General features: G+C 50.3%; 1 protein-coding gene across 4 annotated transcripts in view; it reads right to left on the bottom strand.

Moving 5' to 3' along the window:
* The window catches only part of Efcab6 (EF-hand calcium binding domain 6), a 187472-nt gene that overhangs the window by 25764 nt on the left and 142638 nt on the right, over positions 1–19070 (bottom strand). For all 4 annotated transcript variants that reach the window (XM_050130560.1, XM_050130566.1, XM_050130573.1 and 1 more), the window contains 5 exons: positions 17914–18032; positions 10706–10885; positions 7090–7245; positions 3052–3250; positions 898–1089 (listed from right to left, as the gene is read on the bottom strand). In XM_050130560.1, the coding sequence (XP_049986517.1) occupies positions 898–1089; positions 3052–3250; positions 7090–7245; positions 10706–10885; positions 17914–18032 (846 nt within the window). The remainder of the gene's footprint in view (positions 1–897; positions 1090–3051; positions 3251–7089; positions 7246–10705; positions 10886–17913; positions 18033–19070) is intronic.

The raw sequence follows: 19070 nt of genomic DNA, 5'->3' as shown, positions 1-19070 counted from the left end.
TCCTGGATCACACATCAGCCTGTACTCACTCACTGCGGAGGTCACCCAGAATCTCCGGGCCAGAGTCTTATAAAACTGGCATACTATATTAGGTGGTGCCTAACCAGGAGGTTCCTGCCACCGGCTCTGTCTCCTCTCTAGGATTTACCTGTTATACATATGACTGAGGACAGTGAGCTTGGGTGTCAACATATGGTCACACATACACAGACAACTGGAAAGGACATCAAGAAAGGACCAAAGCAGCCAGCACAGAGGACAGTCCCATCTATCGTGAGCTCTCTGTGGTTTATCTACTGGTTTATCCCTCCTATTCCTCCGCAGTAAATGTTTCCCTCCATCAGGGGTCCCAGGGGTCGGGCAGGGGTCACTGCAGGTGACACAGGTCACACAGAGTGCTGTAAGGAATGCTGTCCACTCAATCATCTAGGCTGGAACCATCAGTGATGCTGATCCCACTTCTGCAGCCACGAGAAGCAAGCTGGCAACAAGTGCCAAGTTCATCCAGAGTCCCTCTCTGGGCATGACAGAGAAGAGCCCCGTGGGCAGCTGTTGCCATTGCCCCTCCATGGAGTCCCCCCTAGCTTCCCACCTGGGCATCTGTGACGACCCACCCCACCTGCACATTCATCTCTGCCTGGAGCTCGGCCGGGGCAGCCCTCAGTAGGCTACCGTGGCCTCGTTTCCCTGGACGTCAGATCATCTTCTGGGATCTAAGAGCCTCTGAGTGCGAAAGGCACCGAATAAAAGCAAGCACTCGGGCTTCTTTCAAACAAAAGAAAGCACTTCCCCACGAAGTAGAGGATACACTTTCCCTTCCAGCCCTCCACACAATCTATCAGCTTTTCATTTTGAATCAGCTGTCCCTTGTCGCTGCGTTGCAGAACGACACCTTACCTCCTCCAGGAAGGAGCCGAAGTTCTCCAGGAAGTATTTCCAGTGTATGGTGGGCGTTAGGTGGAGTCTTAATTTCCTCAAAAAATAATGATACTGGTTATCTGTTAGTTTCTGACAGAAACTCTTCAGGACATCTCCAAAGTCCACAGCCTTCACGAACCCAGTGTCCTCTTTATCCAGTGCAGAAAATGCCTACAGCAAACAAACACAAGGAAAGCTGGTAAGGCAAATGAATGTTGCAGCCTATGCTTGAGGGGCTGTGCCCGCACCATGGGCCAAACCGTGCAGTCACCCTGACACACTGCAGGTGTCAGCGGTAATCGTGACACACTGCAGGTAGAGGCATGTGGTCATCAACTGGGTAGGTGTAAAAACATGAACAGTACACTCATTTCTTTCCATCTGGTCAAAGAAAATCATTCATTCTTACTGCACTGGGAAGTTTGTATCAAGCAGTGGACTTGAGATACCCGCTCCCCCCCCCCACCCCAAGACAGGGTTTCTCTGCGTAACAAACCCTAGTTGTCCTGGAACTAGCTCTGTAGACCAGGTTGGCCTTGAACTCACAGAGATCCACCTGCCTCTGCCTGGGATTAAAGGCGTGCGACACCACCGCCTGACAAGATGCTTTTTTAAAAAGTAAAAATTTAATGTGCCTGCAACCTCCAGTCCAGCTCCCCTGAGCCTGCTTTCTTCATCTGTGCTTTGTAGGAATACCTTGGGGCAGGAAGAGCTTTACAGCCGGCAGTCACTGAGGAAGTGGGGCAGTCCCTGGCCCTGGGTCCTGGGCTCAGATGCTCGGCTAAGTCCTGATCTCCCTCAACTTCAGCGCATTCTCCATGAAGGGGACTTAGCTGAGGGCGGTTGTGAGTGAGTGTGTCTTTGGCGGAAAGGTACAGGGATGTGGGAACCAGGAGCACAGCCATCTGAACAAAGATCCAAGTGCAACGAGCAGTTTGTGCTATGAGAGTGCTGGAAGGTAGTATGTGGTGTGGGACACACCGCGGCATTCCCAGTAACGCTTGAGAAGCAGTGTGGGTCCAGCTCCCTCTCGCCATGGGGCCTGAACCTCCTGGGTGTCTGTGGGTAAACTCGGTCTGCTAGCCACAGCATAGGTGTAGGAGCTGACCAGGAAAGGACTTTGAAATCTATAGAATGCTGCAAGGGTACAGTGTTGCTGTATTGCCTGGAAACAAGACAGGTGTGTGGCATCTGCAGTGGCACTCAGGGATGTATTCAGACGCCTGGTCCCCTTAGTGGCCATCCTGAACCAGTCTCACCCTTCCTGGTAAGGGCCTCAAGCACATGGTCCTAGTGGCCTCTGACAATCTGCTGGTCTGAGCTGACTGTCACCTGGGGTTGGTATGCTGGCCTCAGCCACCTGTGGACCAGGCTGGGGACACACCTTTAGGAGCATAGTTCCACATCACTCCTTCCAAAGACACCAGCATGGTTCCAGCCACCACATCACATAAAAGGGCCACTCAAGGGACAGCGGAAGAACACCCTTCTCCTTGAATGACCCACAGCTTTCTGGTCTCCTTCACAGCTGTCTTCGTGACATCTCCTGTCCTGTTCAACCTTCTGAAGGCCACTTTAACATCACTTATCCCCATGGGTCACTTTCTTGAGCACACTGAGAGCTCATGAGATATGTGAGCCACTGTCATCCAGTCTCTATGTCCTTCCAAACAAATTATACTTGTGTGTATGAATGTGAGCACGTGTGTGCCAAAGTGCAGGTGTGGAGGTTGAGCACAGCCCCAAGTGTCAGCCTCACCTTATCCCTTGTATGAGGCTGGGTGTCTCTGTCTTCTCTGCCTGACCCTGTAGTCTCAGCTTGTCCCTGAACTCTGTCTTTTCTGCCTGGTCCTGTGGCTTCAGCTTGTTTCTGGACCATCTCTCTTCTCTGTCTGGCCCTGTGGCCTCAGCTTGTCCTTGGACCATCTCTCTTCTCTAGCTGGCCCTGTGGCCTCAGGCTGAGCAGGGTCCGAAGCAATCCTGGAGGTGCAACTGCTCCAATCAGCAACCTGGATCCAGTAGATGCTCAGGAGACTTGGGGGGGGGGAGGTGGATCTGGGCAGGGCTTAGAGCTGCTGGGAGGGATAGAAGTGAGTGACTTTACCTGACTGGGCTCTTTGCAATCTACCCTACCTTTAACAAAGCAGGCTGGGAGGATTCCACAACCGCCTGCATGCTCTTCACCACCTCCTCGGGGTTCAGCTTGGAGAAGTTGGTCCGTGGAGAGCATTCTTCTTTTTCTTTTGGCTGAGCTTTGCTTGTCTTGCTGATCTCAAGTGCTCTCAGGAAGTCGAGGGGATTGATGCAATTGTTATGCACACTGATGCCCAAGCTGCTCCCACAAAAGAAAAGAATAGATTCATTGAAAAGAAAAGTTGCTTATTCATTCAACAAACAGTTGCAGAATACAGGGGCAGTGTGGGGGAAGAGAATGGCTTGAAGAGGAGGGTGCCCACCCTGCTGGCACAGGCCCACTTGTGCTGGTTTCTGATGTGCACACGTGAGTGTCACCACAGAGAGGAACAAGGTGAGAGCTACAAGAGGCAAGACTGAGGGCTGCCCAGTGGTGAGGCCACGGGCTGGGCTGCCCTATCCTGAAGGCCCAAGACTTGACTGACAGCTGGGCACTGGGGCTCAGAGTTTCAAGGAGCAGGAAGCAGCAAGGGGCCGTTGCCGAAGGACTGGGAGGACAGCAGACCTAACTGGGCACCAGCCATCTGAGCTAAGGGCTGGAGAGGAGCTTCCTGTCATGGTGGTGTGCACAGAGGTGTGGCAGGGGAACTCAGAGGAGGAGTGTGTGTGTCAGAGAGAGTACAAGGACGGGGGAACTGAGGCAAGCACACTAAATTCTTTTCTAAGTCTCACTGAAATGAGGTTGTCAAGCCCAAAGATCTCCAAGGGTATTGTGCGAAACCTATCTAGTTTAATATTTCCTCAATAAAAACTCCATCTCAGTATATGTCCCCACAAGGGCATCCATGGAGTAGTGAGGGCCCCTTTGTGTCCTCAACTTGAACTGGGAAACAATTCCCTTCAAATTGCAAAAGAATAACTTGAGTAAGCTTGGAGAGTTTCCTACATACACCCAGTGTGACTCAGAATAAAATTTCATGCCTTCATTGCCCCAGCTCCTGAGCTGGGGACATAGCTCGGATGGGAAAGGGCTGCTAAATCAGATCACCGACCTGAACTGGATCCTGTCCTCATATTCTTTCGTTTGTTTTAAAGGCTAGATGCAGAGGTGGAGGAGACATGTGGATGCCCGGGGTTTGCTACCATAGCCTACTTGGTGAGGTATAGGTTGGTTTCCTGTCTCAAAAAAAAAAAAAGAAAAGAAAAAGGCAGACAACATTCATGCATGGTGTACACACATATGCATGTGTACCTGCACACACACACAAAAAGGTTGCTGCTTCTGTGATTCAGTTACTGGAGCCCTTGAGTACCAGCTCAGATGCTTGAGAGGAAGAGAAGTTTCCAGTGACTCGGATGCTTCTGAAGGAGAGGCAAGAGCCTAGCTTTGCAAGGTGCAGCTGCAGAGCAGCTCAGCCTGCCTGCGTTGGCATGGATCACGTGACAGGGACACGAGGAGACAGACAATCAGCACTGCTTCATGTATAGGGAGGAGCTGCCAGCGAAGTATTAAAATGCAGCAATAAAGCAAATGCATATGCGGACCTCCTTGTGAGGGTTTGGAAAAGTCTATTTTGGATCCAGGAAAGAATAATCTACATGTAATTACCAATAGTCAAGATGTTTATCATCAAGGGGTCTTTGAGGAGGAACAAGCGACTCAGTGATGGATCCTTATTAAGGCTTCGACGCACAGAAAAGTTGATCATCCATTGAGAGGTGGAGCGCAGAAGCTCCCAGGCCTTTTGTGCTGTTTATAAAAGTATCAAATCTAACTACGATTTAACAAGACTCTGTCAGAACCACTTAACTAATTATCTATATCCACCTTCCCATGATTTATTCATTGAACATACCAATTCTTATTCAGCTGGAAATAGATTCAGTGGGAAGGCTCTGGGAGGAGGGAGAGAACATGTGAGCAGTTGAAGATGGCATGGCCCTTCATTTCCATGTATCACACATATCACACAACATACATAGCCATGACTAGCATGAGCTATGTGGGGGAGAAGACCCCAGGCAAAAAGGGAGAAGCTGAGTAAGCAGAGAGGGAAACACAGACTCACAGGACAGGCAGGGCCCTGCAGCAGAAGCAGGAGCAACAATGGTGGCTCTGCCCGCATTTCATAATAATGGCTGACTTCCAGAAGAAATGGGAGCGACCAAGCCACAGGTCCAGGAAGCTGGGTGAACATAGAGCGAGGCAAACCCAGGCACAACAGATGCAAACCAACAGACTCAAACCACAGGATCCCAAAGACAGAAAGAAAGATTGCCAAAGGAGCCAGAGGGAAGGGCAAAGTGTTCCTATGCAGGATAAAAGCAAGAAGCACATCAGACTCCACCAGAAGTCACATGGGAGATGGAAGCGGGCGTCAGAGCATTTGAGTGATCAAAGAATTTGAGTTCTGTCTCCAGGGCAACTGTCCTTCAGAAGGGAACTGGGGCTGGGAGCTGGATATACTGGGGCCTTGCTCAGGCCAGCCTACTAACAGGGATTCTATAGTTCTCCCACAGGCCCAGGGTCCCCAGGAACAGAATTTCCAACAGACAGATGTTGTTCAGCATTAACACATCCTGAGTGTGCTCTGGGATTCGTGCTATACCATTTGTCTCAAATTCAAGTTCACCTGGGAGCCCTGGGTCTAACCTGACAATGCTCTATTCGTTGGTAAATTAGCATCCCCAAGAAAGGCTTTAAAGGTGCTGACATTGGGAACTTCAAGGAGACAATGCACCAGGTTTGCCTGTAGTGTAAACCATGCCAGACTCACCTCTCAGGGGAACTTCCTTCTACTCCGCTCCCAGCATCCCTGGTAACATAAGCATGCTTTTGAAAGATGTGTCCAACATGAAGGTCTGTTGCAAAAGCCACACTGAGGACAGATTTCTCAGGTGGAGAAAACCGGTTTTAAAAGGCTTAAAACTTTTATTTATGTATTCATCATGTACACATAAGTGCATGCATGTACATGGGCCACAGTTTGCATGTAAAGGTCAGAGGGCAACTTGAGGGAATTCGCTCTTTCCTTCCATAACCCAGAGCACTGAACTGAACTGAGATGATCAGGCTTGGCAGCAAACACCTTTCCCCACTAAAACATGCCCCCCTCCCTGCCACACACACACCAAGAACATTTTGAAAAACAGTTTGCTAATTTCTGATAAATGAGATTGGATGTACGTAAATGAAGAACAGCATACCTGCTGCAGGACAATGACACTGAGAGGACAAACCCAAGCCCTGAATACTGAGAGACAGTCGGAGAAAGAGTAGTTGGAAGTGAGAACCGGGGCACTCTCCTAGAACCCCAAGAGAAAAGTAAGAGATACAAATTAAGGGAGAAAGATCCAAACCCTTGCGGCGTCGAGTCAGGGTGGCTTCAGGGTTCAGCGTCAGGGGCTTCAAAATGAACAAAGGAGTGGAACTCATGAATGAGCTAAGACAAGAACACTTCCAGAAATCACAGAACACAAAACAGCGTGCCTTAGGAGACTGAACACACTAGACAGGGGACATTTGTCACAGGGTGAACTGGGGATTTATCAGCGGTGACAAGGAACCAGGACGCTAAGCTAAAGGGAAGAATAATCATATGATCCTGAGGACAGTACTGTGTAGAAAGAAAAAGTGATGGCTGGTCACCGGGAAGGTGTATTCTGCTGGAGGACCACCCAGAGTCAGGCCCAGCAACAGAGAACTGGGCCATTAAGTTCTGTGTGTTTGTGTGAGGTGGTAGAAGAGACAGGAGACAGTCTATTCCAAGGCCACCAGCAGAAAGCCTTGAGCTACTGACTGTGGGGATGGGAGGCAGGGGCAGGGGCAGAAGGACTGCTGCTTCCTAGGAACTGGGCCCTAAGCCCTGGCCAAACTGGTCTCTGTGCTTCTGGCTAAAACACAGAACAGCAAAGCAACAAGGTCAACGATGTGGAGTAGATAGAAGAAAAGGAAAAAGAACAGCATCACCAGCCCAGTACAGCAAGGGACATACTGGGGGAAGGGGAGGGAGGGAGGGAGGGGGGACAGCAGGCAACCTCTTCAGAAGGCTGATGAGCTCCTCTTCCTTCAGGGAACACCCACATTCTTGCAGCGCATTCTGCACCTTGGAGAGAGCTGCAGAGCCCGTCTTGGATTTTTCTAGCATGTTGAGTGCCTTGCTGATCTCTTCATAATGTTCCATGAGCTTCTCCCTGAAAGAGAAGCCACCCCAGACACCTAAAGCCAGGAGAAAAGCCATTTTTGATGCCCACTCTGCTGTGACAACTTGATTGCTCAGCCAAGAGCTAATTTGGAAGGTGCTTTGTGGGCTTGGTGCGATGTTTACATGAAAAGGTGTCCCTGAGAAAAGCTATCAGCCTCTGCCACTGCTGTTTTATTACTGCTATCATTAGCAAAACTGCCCCGGAGAAAAGTCAGCCCTGTGTTTGTGTTAGAGCTGGTGCTTTTCAAAGGGAACCAAGAATTTAACACAAGGATATGGCAGGCACCTACTATGTGAGTGTGCTGCTGTGGGTGTTGGGCCTCAAATAGGCATCCTCAGTGGCACCAAGATCACAGGGGGTTACAGGGCTGGGGTCATGGAGAGGACACACGCACAGCACAGTGGGCTGGCAGGAAGGAAGGAAGAGCTGGTGTGAGGAACCCCCAGCCCCACAGCCACAGTGGACTGCTGTTGTAAACACTGGAGTTGGTCTCACTCGACACCAGCTGACCAACACCAAGGTGACAGGACTGTGCTGTGCAAGTGTGAGGGCCTGAGCTTAATCCCCAGCACCCAGGTGATCTGGTGAGCAACCCCAGTTCTGGGGAAGGCAGACAGGCAGATCTCTGGGTCTCAGCTGCTAGCCCAGCCTAAAGACAAGCTCCAGGTCCCTGAGAGGCCTTGTCTCAAAGATCATGGAGAACAGCACCTGAGGTTGACCTCTGGCCTCCAAATAGCCAGCACACACACGTACATGGGCACATGCATTCTCCTGTCTCCCCTACCTAGCGCAGCCTGTGACAGACTGTCTAAATTCTGTCTTCTTTAGTCTTCCAAGCATCTTTCTCTGAAGACACTGAGGGAAACACCCACCTGGTGAGCTCAGGTGGCATCTTGGTTCCTGGCTGTCCCTGAGGGGGACAGAATGGGTTATCTGTTCTAAACGTTAAATCTGTTCTGGCTCTTGTCCATCATCTCCACTTCGTATTTGTGGGATAGCTCCTTGAGCAAGGCTGGAAACAAACTGCTGAACCAAAACCGTCAGAATGCAGGAGAGTCAGGCTGCGGTGAGGCACTGGCTGGTCGGCAGAGAGGATGGCACTTGGCAGAAGCCATGTGGAGGCCCAGGCCCTTCCCTTGCGGGCCTCCTGACTTGCAAGAGGCTCGAGATGCTGACGTCTGACCCAGGTGAGCATGCTGGGTGTCCTGAGTGTACCAACAGCACCTGCCTCGGGCTGCTTACGGTGTCCTGTGAACCCAGCCCCATGCTACGGCTATGGAGCCCCAGCTTGTCCCACGACACTGCCATCCCGTTAGCTCTTTGAAATGAAAGCGGATGAAAGTGGAGAGGATCAAAACAGTTTTTGGAGATACATATTTTTAGAAATTGAGGCATTCAGCATTTCTTGGACTGTCTTGTGAGCAGCAATTATTTCCCTTTCAGAGTAAACATGTGCACAGAGTAAATGAGGGCTTGGAGCAGAGATGGAAGAACGCCGCCAAGCAGAGCTACTGTTGGCCCACACTGAGCAGCGTGACTGTTCCGGGGTCTTGTCCTCCTCTGGCTCTGGCCAGGGAGGCTGACAATGACCCTGCTGTGACCTTGTAGTTGAGTCCTGTTCCCTTCCTTCTCTGCTGGGTTTAGCTGCCCCCTCTCCGTGTGCCTTCTAGAAAGGGACTGTGCCAGTGGCTGGTCACTGTGGCTTTTCTGACTTTCATTCTTAAGAGCAGAATAAAGGCCTGGAGAATGGATACAGGACCACAGAAGCCTCTGTTTCACCTTCAACGTGCACTAGGGCACGGCTAGCAAAATTAAATCCTTGCAATTGAGACAAAAAACCTATTTCTCCATCCCTTCAGTTCATCTACTGATCCGATCGGCGTTCAGAAAGCCAGTCGCCCTGATGGGCGGTCATCATTTAGTGATTCCTTCAAGCCAGGATCTATGCGTGTGCTGCTGGTGTGCACGGAGCCAGCAGTGGTGGTGCTGAGTGTTGCTTTTTAGAAGCCATCACTTTGTTTTGAGCCAGGGTCCCTTCCTGACCTGCAACTCCCCAGGTTGAGAACCAGCTGACCAGTAAGCCCCAAGGGCCCACTTTTCTCCAGCTCCTCAGCACTGGGTTTGCCAGCAGGCAGCTCCATGCCTGGGCCAAGATGATTTTTTTTTTTTTAAGGAAATGGAGCTGATCAGTTGTTTGTCTTCTCTGGTAAGACAGTGCCGCGGAGGCAGGAGGTCAAGCAAGAGTGCATGAGTGATCTGGTCCTGGGGATGAGAATGTAGTGTCACGCTTATCTTCAGCTCATCCCTGCACCGCCACCAGCAGAGAGGAGAGAAAGCGCATGCCTTCAGAGGGCCAAGGAGCCTCATTACTCACACATGGGGGGAGACACGGGAGTGAGGACCCTCGTGGGTAATGAGGCCAGCCCTGTCTGCTGAAGATAAATTCCACTTTTCATCAGTTTGTGGCATATTTGATTTATACCAACCTTGCGTGTATTTTACACTGAATTTCACAAACTCAATTCTCGGCCTGCAGTTTCTGTGGTGCGGTAACTTCGACACAATCCAGGGGTAAATTCCACCTGCTTGCCTCTTAAACCTATCTCATTCCTACTCTGCCCTGTGTCTGTGGCTTCCGTGCTTCCTTTGGGGGTTCTTCAGCAGCCCCTTTTCCACTTGGGTGCTGTAGTGTGTGGGGTGGAGATGGGAGCTGAGTCCCACCATTTGATAGGACAAGCAAGGGACAGTCACACACACAGGTAAAATCAAGAAGAGCCACAGCCGAGTTACACATCCAATGGCTCACCTTCACCCTGTGTCTCCCTGGCCTTGCTCAGGTACAGATATCCCGGTCTGTTCATTTCAAACCCTCATGGCCTGTGGACCATTGTCACGTGCATTCCAGCGTTTCCAGCAATCGCTTCAATAGGCAGACACCAGGTCATACTCCCCAAGGCCAGCATGCTGACTCAAGATGGGAAGGTGCTTCCTTTGTTGACGTCAAAGGTATACTGTATGTCATCCTGTGCAATGGTGGAGCAACTCTGGGTTGTCCTGGGGATAAACCCTCTAAGCAGAAGTGGTGAGTTAAACCACAGCCATTCATTCATCCATCCGTTCATTTAAAGGTGTTTACATGATACCTGTGGGGTATCACAGACATCGTATGGGGCCTGCATTCCAGATGGGCCACAGCAGGGTGCAGGCCCCATGCAGTGCACAACCAGGAAGTGCCAATATTCAAGGAGGGGCTAATAACATAGGAAAGAGCATGTGAGGAAAAGACGTGTGGAAGCTTCCTGTTCTGTGGCTCTTTGGCAAAGCTGATTTCTAGGCTCTACAGTGGGGCACGATGTTATAGCCTTACAGGAGTCCTGCCAGAGCAGCCTCCACTGTCTGGGTGAAGAGGACAGAATCCAGAAGCAGCCCCCAGTACTGACACACCCACCTTTCGGTCATCTGCTGCAGCTCCTGGATTTCCTCCTGGATCTGCTTGGGCTTTGTGAAGTGACCCAGGAAGTTGAAATAGTCTTCCTTGTAGGGCCGGTGGACCTTTGGCAAGTACCGGATGCCTAGTCGCTCCAGGAACTCTTGGTATGTGATGTAGCCCCTTCCCTCCGTGTCATATCTGTCAAAAACAAAAACCATGTTGTCATCAGTGGCATGGAGGGTGGGCTGGTGTTCAGGGGCCAGGACCACATCAGCAATTTGGGGGAAGTTTTCTTTCTTGCTAGCTACAAACAAGCCCAACAGACTCATCACAAATCTAGTCTCAGTCTGTGCCTCTGACCCTCTCTGTACCTATACCTAACAGGAGCCCTGAGTGACCCACACGTACACTGGCTGGATCATCAGAGTGACCTGCCCTAAGAGAATGGACTCGGATCACACGGCGGCCGTGTCTGTGGAAACACGGTGGCAAATCCAGACAGCTGAAACCCCCCTCTGCACACATTTTTGTTTCAGCACCCTCCGTGTAAAGGGACTGTGCCAAGGGTTAGAAGAAACTCTTTCGGGAAGCATATTCTATCCTGAAGCCTCGATAAATGAGTCCCACTCGATTCAAGATGTTAAAAGCCCCCGTTCCCACTTTGAAGAGACACCAATTACACATACCCAGCGAGAGAGCCTAGAAGGAAAACAAGATAAGAACTGTGCATTGTGCCTTTTAAGTCATTTTCTGTTATCAAGATTTTTCTGAATTATAATTCATTAAAAAAGGAATAATGGAGGTTTTATCTCCTGATGCTATTCACATAGAATAGAATTACTTCAATAAAAATTTTAAGGCAAATTGACCATTTTCTTTCTTCTTCCTTTTTTTCTTTTTGAGGCATTTGTTTTTAACAGAAGGATTTCGGCCCACAGCTCACCAATGGAAAAATGAAATCTATAGAAGTGGGCTTCCGAGATTAACTTAGGAGCTCCAGGAGTCAGGATCTCCCATTTAATGCATGCAAGCCCAGTCCCCTGAGGGACAACTCTGTGTGGTACCCAAAGAGACACCCCAGTATGGCCACACTGTGCCCTGCCAAGGAGGTGAGTTATTTTTTCTTCTAAGAGCTCACACTTCTCCTCACAGGCAGAGCAGTGGACGGAAGAGAGCTGGCAGCTGTGGCAGGTATAAGCGCTGGTGCTCCAGTACGCAAGGATGCCACAGGTCAAAAGGTTGTCACCCTGCCGCTGAGCTAGCGTGCCTGCCTGGATGCCTATCAGAGATGCAGCCTTGCCTCTTAGCCTCTGGTTCCCCTGTGCTCTGTGGACCTGCAGTTCCCTTCAGCCCTGTCTGACATGGGAGAGGAAGGAAGTCACCCTCTGGTGACTTTACTCCCTCAGCTGAGGCAGTTCAGGGTACCGCGGTACCCCTAGCAAGGCCCTACCAACTCTCAGGAGCCATGGCAGCCCTTCATGGTAGACTCCGGACAGCTGCATGTGGGCTTGTTACCACTTATGAATAGCCCACAAGCCTGTCCCAGGTGTGTGTGATTAGCACAACCTTCATACTCTAACTCGGGAAAGTACAGCCGGTCTGTACTTCCTGTGAGTTTTGTTTTCAAAACAATACACATGGGGCTGGAGAGGTAGCTCAGTGATTAAGAACGCTGGCTGCACTTCCAGAGGGCTTGGGTTTGATTCTCACTATCCACATGGTGACTCAGAACTACCCATAACTCTAGTTCTAGGGGATCTAATGCCCTCTTCTGGTCTCCGAGGACACCAGGCACATGTGTGGGGCACGCACACATATACACATATGCATATATGCAGGTAAAACACTAATACATAAGATAAATAAGTCTAAAAAATGCTTAAATGAAGCAAAGCACAGAGCACCTGTCTAGCCTCAGGGCTGCACCTAGCCTGACACCAGAGTGATGTACCATGTGACTCAAGTAAGACACTCCCCAACAGTATTCCCAGGTCCCCTATTCCCACAGGAGAGCTGCTGAAAGAGGACCGTCCATAACCCTCCTTCTCACGGTCCATACTAGGAAAATCCTTTTCCTCCTCCCAGGTCTAAAGTCTCATGATTCTGACCTCCCTTGGATTCTTAGGGGCTAGAGAGGGACAATTAATGCTTATGGGGACATCCAGGCAGGGTCTGTAGTAGCTGTTGCTGGCTGCAAGCCAAGTATGGGCTCTACCAGCTGCTGGGGCCAGGTCATGTCTCCTAGTGCATGCAAGCTTCCTGAGGCACCACTGTTATTTTATCCATTGCTCCCAGCTTGCAGGCCAGAGGCAGGCTTGCTATAGCCACACGATCCTCGTGTGTGTGTGTGTGTGTGTGTGTGTGCATGCGTATGCGTGTGTGTGTGTGTGTGTGTGTGCGTGTGTGTCCGTCTGTGTGCCCCAGACACAGGCAGTGTATTCTAAGGCACAGATTTCCCCCATAGCCTGTTCTCTGCTGTGACACTTGGGCTGAATGAAAAGGCACTTCGTCATTACATTATTAATGGAGATCACAAACAGGCTCTTCTCACCACGGAGACATGGAAGAGCAGATTGCACCGCTGCAAAAAAAATATTGCTACGAATGTGGATAATCATAGAGCTAATTCTGCTTACATAACCTCACCCTTCATTATGCAATCCTCTGTTTAAAATTTAAAAAAAAAACCAACTGCCTATAAAGGTTGAATTTTAAAATGGCTGCGCAACAGATGTGCCAAGGAAAACGTGTCCTGAGCGGAGGCCCCATAAAAGCTGGCATTTACCATAACAGTGGTCCTGAACTCATGATACAGGCAGGTGACTCTGCCCATTTGGTGTGCGTTGTGATCAGTCATATGTGGGACCTAAAGACATGAGCATCCATCGCTCAGATTCGCTGGGAGTTGGTCCTTTGTGCTATGTGGACACTGGATTCTTGCCTGTGTTTCAGGACTGTTGAGTACCATGGCCTGGAGGTAAAGGGCATGGTCAAGGCTATGGGACATGTCCCGCAGATGACCCAGATCATGTGGAGGGGAACCAGGAACCTTGTGCAGCTAGAATGGGGGGATTCTCTATGGCACCATCTCAGAGAGTGGTTTGACGGCTCACACAGCTGCTCTTCAGATGAAAAGTGGCCGACTTCCTATGCTGGTGTCCACCGGGCACAGTTAGCAAGTCCTCACAGAACTGCAGTAGATGAGGTGGCCTCTGATGTACACCCGTCCAGCGCCGGGTCACTTCCTCTGCTCTCCCAGGTGTAGCACTCTAGCCTTGCATGGAGCCATGGGGCAAGGCTCCTTCTGTGCCTGCTGGAGTCCTTCACTGCTCCAGCCTGTGGCAAGGTCCTATGTTGAGCCTCATGAGTAACATGTTTCTGCCCAGCCAATCTGCTTTCTAAGCTCAGCCTTGAGGCACTTCATCTTGAGGCACAGTGTCCAAACATCACCGAGTTGACATCTGCGCAGGGCATCCAGGCTTCTCTCTGCCTTCAATGACGACAAGAGCAACCTCATTTCTTATTAATGGAAAACAGGAGTGATGGCCTACAGCATGGCTTCTTTTTCAGAGTTCTTGGTTAGATCTGAATACTGACATACATCTCCACACTGTAAAGCACTATTTTATAACTGAGTTCCAACATAGGACCCTGACAGAACTGAGCATAAACCAACATTAAGTGCCTCCCATCTTCCAGGTGGGGCCTCCTGGCTGGTGTCCACACCTGTTGGTGTCCACACCTGCTGGTCTCCACGCCTCCACATCTGCTGGTCTACATGCCTGGTGGTCTCCACGCCTGCTGATCTGCACAACTGCTGGTCTCCACACCTGCTATTCTTCTATACCTGCTGGTCTCCATATCTGCTGGTCTCCATATCTGCTGGTCTCCATATCTGCTGGTCTCCACAGAACTCCTGACTTGGCAGCACCTACTGTACCCTCTCTTCTATCATAATAGCATATCCATAACAGGATTTCTTCATAGTTTCCAAGAAGTTGCTTTATAGATTCAAATAATTTGAGCCCCACCTGATGGAATGAGGCCTTGGATGCCTCAGAAGGCCCCGCCCCACCCCGAGTGCCCTGGACAGGCTGTGGTCTTAGGATTTTTCCATATTAAGTGCTATATCCTCAGCTCCTTCTAGACACTCTGCTCATGGATCACGCTTCCCCCAGCCCCAACATCTTGGGTTCAGCGGCTGCTGACTTAGACTCGGCTGAGGTATCCTGTCCTAGAGCTGCTACATGGACACTGGAGGCAGAGCTGCCATTTAGCTGGGAACCTCAGGAGCCAGACAGTCTCTGGGGGGACTGTGTGACTGAAGGAGAGCACATGTCTGGTGAGGGGTCTGAAGTCTAGAACTGCTGGCTGCTCTTGGGAGCGCAGGATTACAGCTCCAGAGCTGGTTCGGTGGGCAGCATTCCCTTGTTTCGTCAACCTCTAGAGCCTTCTCTGGCAACGAGAAGAGACCATGTGTGGCCCTCCAGCTCTACAGCCCCCACTCCGTAGGGTGAGCACTCACAGAGATGCTGAAGCTGCCCCTAAAAGCTGGCTGAGTCTTCCTCACTCCCTGGGAGAGAGATGTCCTCAAGAAACATTAGGCACACTGTGGAGTTTGGGTGACAAGGGGAATATGGAGGAGCCTGAGCTGCTGAGATATGGGGTCAGTTTATTAATTTATCTCCACAGCATAAACCGGGCCCTTCCAGGCTAATCCACAGCTCCAGGAAGTGCACTTCAAAGGCTCAAGAAAGTGTTGAGTGAATAATGGATGCTGAAAGCCTTTTCTGCCTAGATCTGTTGTGTTGTGTTCTCTAATAATCAGGTTTTCAGAAGACCCACACACCACTTTCCTCTTCGCTCTGGCAGTCTCCCTATTCTGGTATCGTTTGGACACATCCAGATTGCCTGAACAGGAAGGCATCATGTAGGTGCGAGCTGCTCCAGACTTCCTGGACCCTGTTTATCCAGAGCAGTGGGGTACACTGCATCCCTTACCCTATCAGTCAACCCTGGGGTTCACCTGTCTCACTGCTGTTTCCGGGTACAATCTGGTGTTAGGATAGCCGGAGGAGGCTGTTGAGGTCCTGAGCACAGCCGAGGGGGTGGCCTCACTGCCCACAGCGCCTCCTGCTGCAAAAGTGGAGCGCTGCTTGTCTTCATCCCCAGCTCTGAGAGACTCTGGGGGGTGGGATGAAGAGGGGACATCCAGTCCGTGTGCCTGCTGTCTGCTCTCCTTGATCTCACCTGAACAACCTTTCTGGTCCGAATTTCCATCTGGTTAACTGTTCTGCCTGCAGATGCCTTGTGTTCTCCACACGCACTGCACAGTGCCCTACACTGTTTCCCGATGTGAGCTGCTCTGTGCATTGTATCCCTGGAGCTTCTGCCTTTGCACAGTCTCCCTTCCAGGCTCTCGAAGGCTGGCACGACCACCTGAATCCTCAACCCTTAGCTCCTTTCCCTTTCTCCTCTTGGAGAGCTGGCAGCCTCCTCCTGCTTAGATCCAAGAGCCCCGTTGGCTTCTGAGCTCCAGGTTGGTCTTCTGAAACTCCCTTCCTGCGTGTAGCCCAGGGAGGTTTCTAGAATGTGGGTCTGTCCAGACTGTTTTCCTGGTCTTCAGGACAAGGTCCACTGTGACCTGGCCTTCATGGAGTTAAGCTGCCATGCACGGCCACAACACCTCCTCTCTGGAAGTCCTACTGTCTATCTTCTGGCTGGTCTGGCTTCCAGCAGCCGTTGTCCTGAAAAGTGACCTGCCATTCCTTGCTCCTCCTTCTGCAGGACCTCTGTGCCCCACACACCGTTCCAAAGAGATCCAGACCAACAGATGGCAGATGAGGTCAGAGTCCTGCTGGGACAGTGGCGGTGTCTCCTGTTCAGTGCCAACTGGGACTCTAGCAGCTTCTCTACTGCATCACCCAGATATGGCTCTTGGGGTGGAGCAGTTTTATGATCTGTAAAAGAAGCCCTGATTTCCTCTGAACCCTGAAACTGGGGTGGTTTTGGGGGAATCTCTGTGCAGCCCTCCTTCCTTGGCTTTTCCACTGGCTCCTGGTCCCCAGTGAATATCACGGTCCCTTTTAGGCTTTCAGAACTTTTGATATCTTTGTCTTCATTCCTTGAATGAAGCCCAAGTTTCTTTTCCCACTGGATACTTAAGGCACACACTCCTGGATGCTCCTGCACTTGAATGACCCATTCTTGTCATATACCTCAGGTGGCAGATACCACCATGAGCTCTCTACCTTTGCCCTTGCCCCTTAAACACATGAAGTCCCAGCCTCCCATGCAGTAACTCCATGCTGCACTTGCCAGTTAGGCAGAAACAGATCGCCCACATCTAGACTCAGCTTGTATTTAAGTCTTCCACCATGGACAGGTGAAAAGCTGGAAACAGAATATACCATTCAGTGAACATGACCTCAAGTGGGCGTATGATGCTGGTGCACACAACCTGAGGACCCGGGGGCTGACCAGCATGTACTAAAGAAAAAGTCATTCAAAGATGGAACCACAGCTCGCAGCTCACTGCACTGTTAGCTCATAGCTCACTGCACTGTTAGCTTACAGCTTGCTGTACTGTTAGTTTGGAGCACAGTGCTCTGTTAGCATACTGGAAACCTAGGCATCAACACAGGAGCCTGGTTCAAATCAGCTAAGTCTAAAATGCATTTGAAAAATGGCCTTTGCATCAGATCCTATCCCAGTTTAAGAGCGCCCCCCCCCCGAAAAACTGCTCCAAGCTGTTGAGGTTTGCTTATGTTCTCAATAAACTTGTCAGCATAGATTGCCAGCTCTAGACATAGGCAGACTGTCTTCACCTTTGCCATCTCTGCTGAAGGAATTCCCTGAGGGTGATTTCTTTCCCTGCTGCAGAAAAACCAGGAGCTTGAACTATGACTCTTCAAACCTCTCCATTCAGTACTGCTGCTGGGGAATACCCAGTTCTTTAGAGACCTGAGGACCAGTGTGTCCACCCATAGTCACGGTTACTGTCCACCAGGAAGGAGAACACAAGACACAGGTAAGGGCTGTGCATGGACGCTTCCCTGAGACACTGGTGAGAAATAGGCATGAACCCTTCCCCTGAGCCCCTGGTGAAAGACAGGCATGGACGCTTCCCCTGAGACCCTAGTGAGAGGCGGGCATGGGCGCTTCCCGAGACGGGTAATGAACTGGGCAGACACACAACAGCCCCACTGCAGATGAGAGACACTTACTTTTGCCAAAGCTTCTCAAATTCCCGTGGGGTGAGGGGGATGTCAAAGCCATACAGTGCATTCTTGATGTCCCTTCGCCGGAGAATACCGTTGCCCTCATTATCTGTTTCTATGAAATTCTACAATGGAAGATGGTATTCAGTAACACACAGAAGAGAGGGCTGTCGACAGCTTCTGGAACACTCTAAGGTACTTCTCTATGTGTTTTTTAGCGTTTCTGGGGTGTGGGGGTGTAGGGTATGGAGGTGTAAGAGACCACAGGTTAAGTTCAGGTGCCATGCATGCCTCAGGTGCTGCCTGCCTCATGCGTTTGAGACTGAGTTGTGGGGCTCACTGATTCACACCCCTGGGACCTGCAAACCCCAGGGACCATAGTGCCTGGCTTGTTAAAATGTAGGTCCTAGGGGTCAAACCCGGGTCTTGATGATTTTTGTTCCCTATGTAGACCTGGCTGGCCTAGACCAGACTGCTCTCAAACTCCCAGCTATTCACCTGCTTTTGCCTCTCGAGTGCTGGGATTAAAGGCATGTGCTACCACATCTGTTAAATGGGTATCAACTGAGCTATTTCTCCAACCTTCAGTATTTTTAATGGGACTTAGAAAAAATAGTTTTAAAAAGCTCTTCAAGAAGAAGGAGTTGCATACTAGCTAGCCAGGATGTATCCATGAGGGCTGGAGAGCTGCTCAGGAGCGGAGCATCTGCCTCCCATACCCTGGAGTCTGGATTCGATCTTACCCACAACAAAAAGTTATTAAGGTGCATTATAAGTTACAGTGACTAGAAACATGTAGAACTGGGGCCAGGACAGACAGACTGACCACTGGTCAGATGAGGCGTTCAGAGGCTCTGTGGGAGGGGGTGGACAGAGACGGAGCTGCAGGGCAATGAAGTGAAGGAGGATTGGCAATGAAACACAGAGACCTGGTCGCCATGCAGAAGGGATGAAGGTGGGCATGCCTCCCACACAGTGCACAGCTGCTCCTCACTTCAAGACCTGAACTGGTGGCTCCTTGAGGAGAATGGAGAAGGTTTTCACTGAGATCAAGACAGGGCAGAAAAAGACAAAAAAAAAAAAAAAAAAAAAAAAAAAAAAAAAAAAAAAAAAAAAAAAAAAAAAAAAAAAAAAAAAAAAAAAAAAAAAAAAAAAAAAAAAAA

This window comes from Alexandromys fortis, unplaced genomic scaffold (assembly GCF_014885135.2).
Source record: "Alexandromys fortis isolate MF-2015 unplaced genomic scaffold, M_Fortis_MF-2015_v1.1 scaffold_28, whole genome shotgun sequence".
NCBI lineage: Eukaryota > Metazoa > Chordata > Mammalia > Rodentia > Cricetidae > Alexandromys > Alexandromys fortis.
This window is presented reverse-complemented; position numbering and strand designations above follow the sequence as displayed.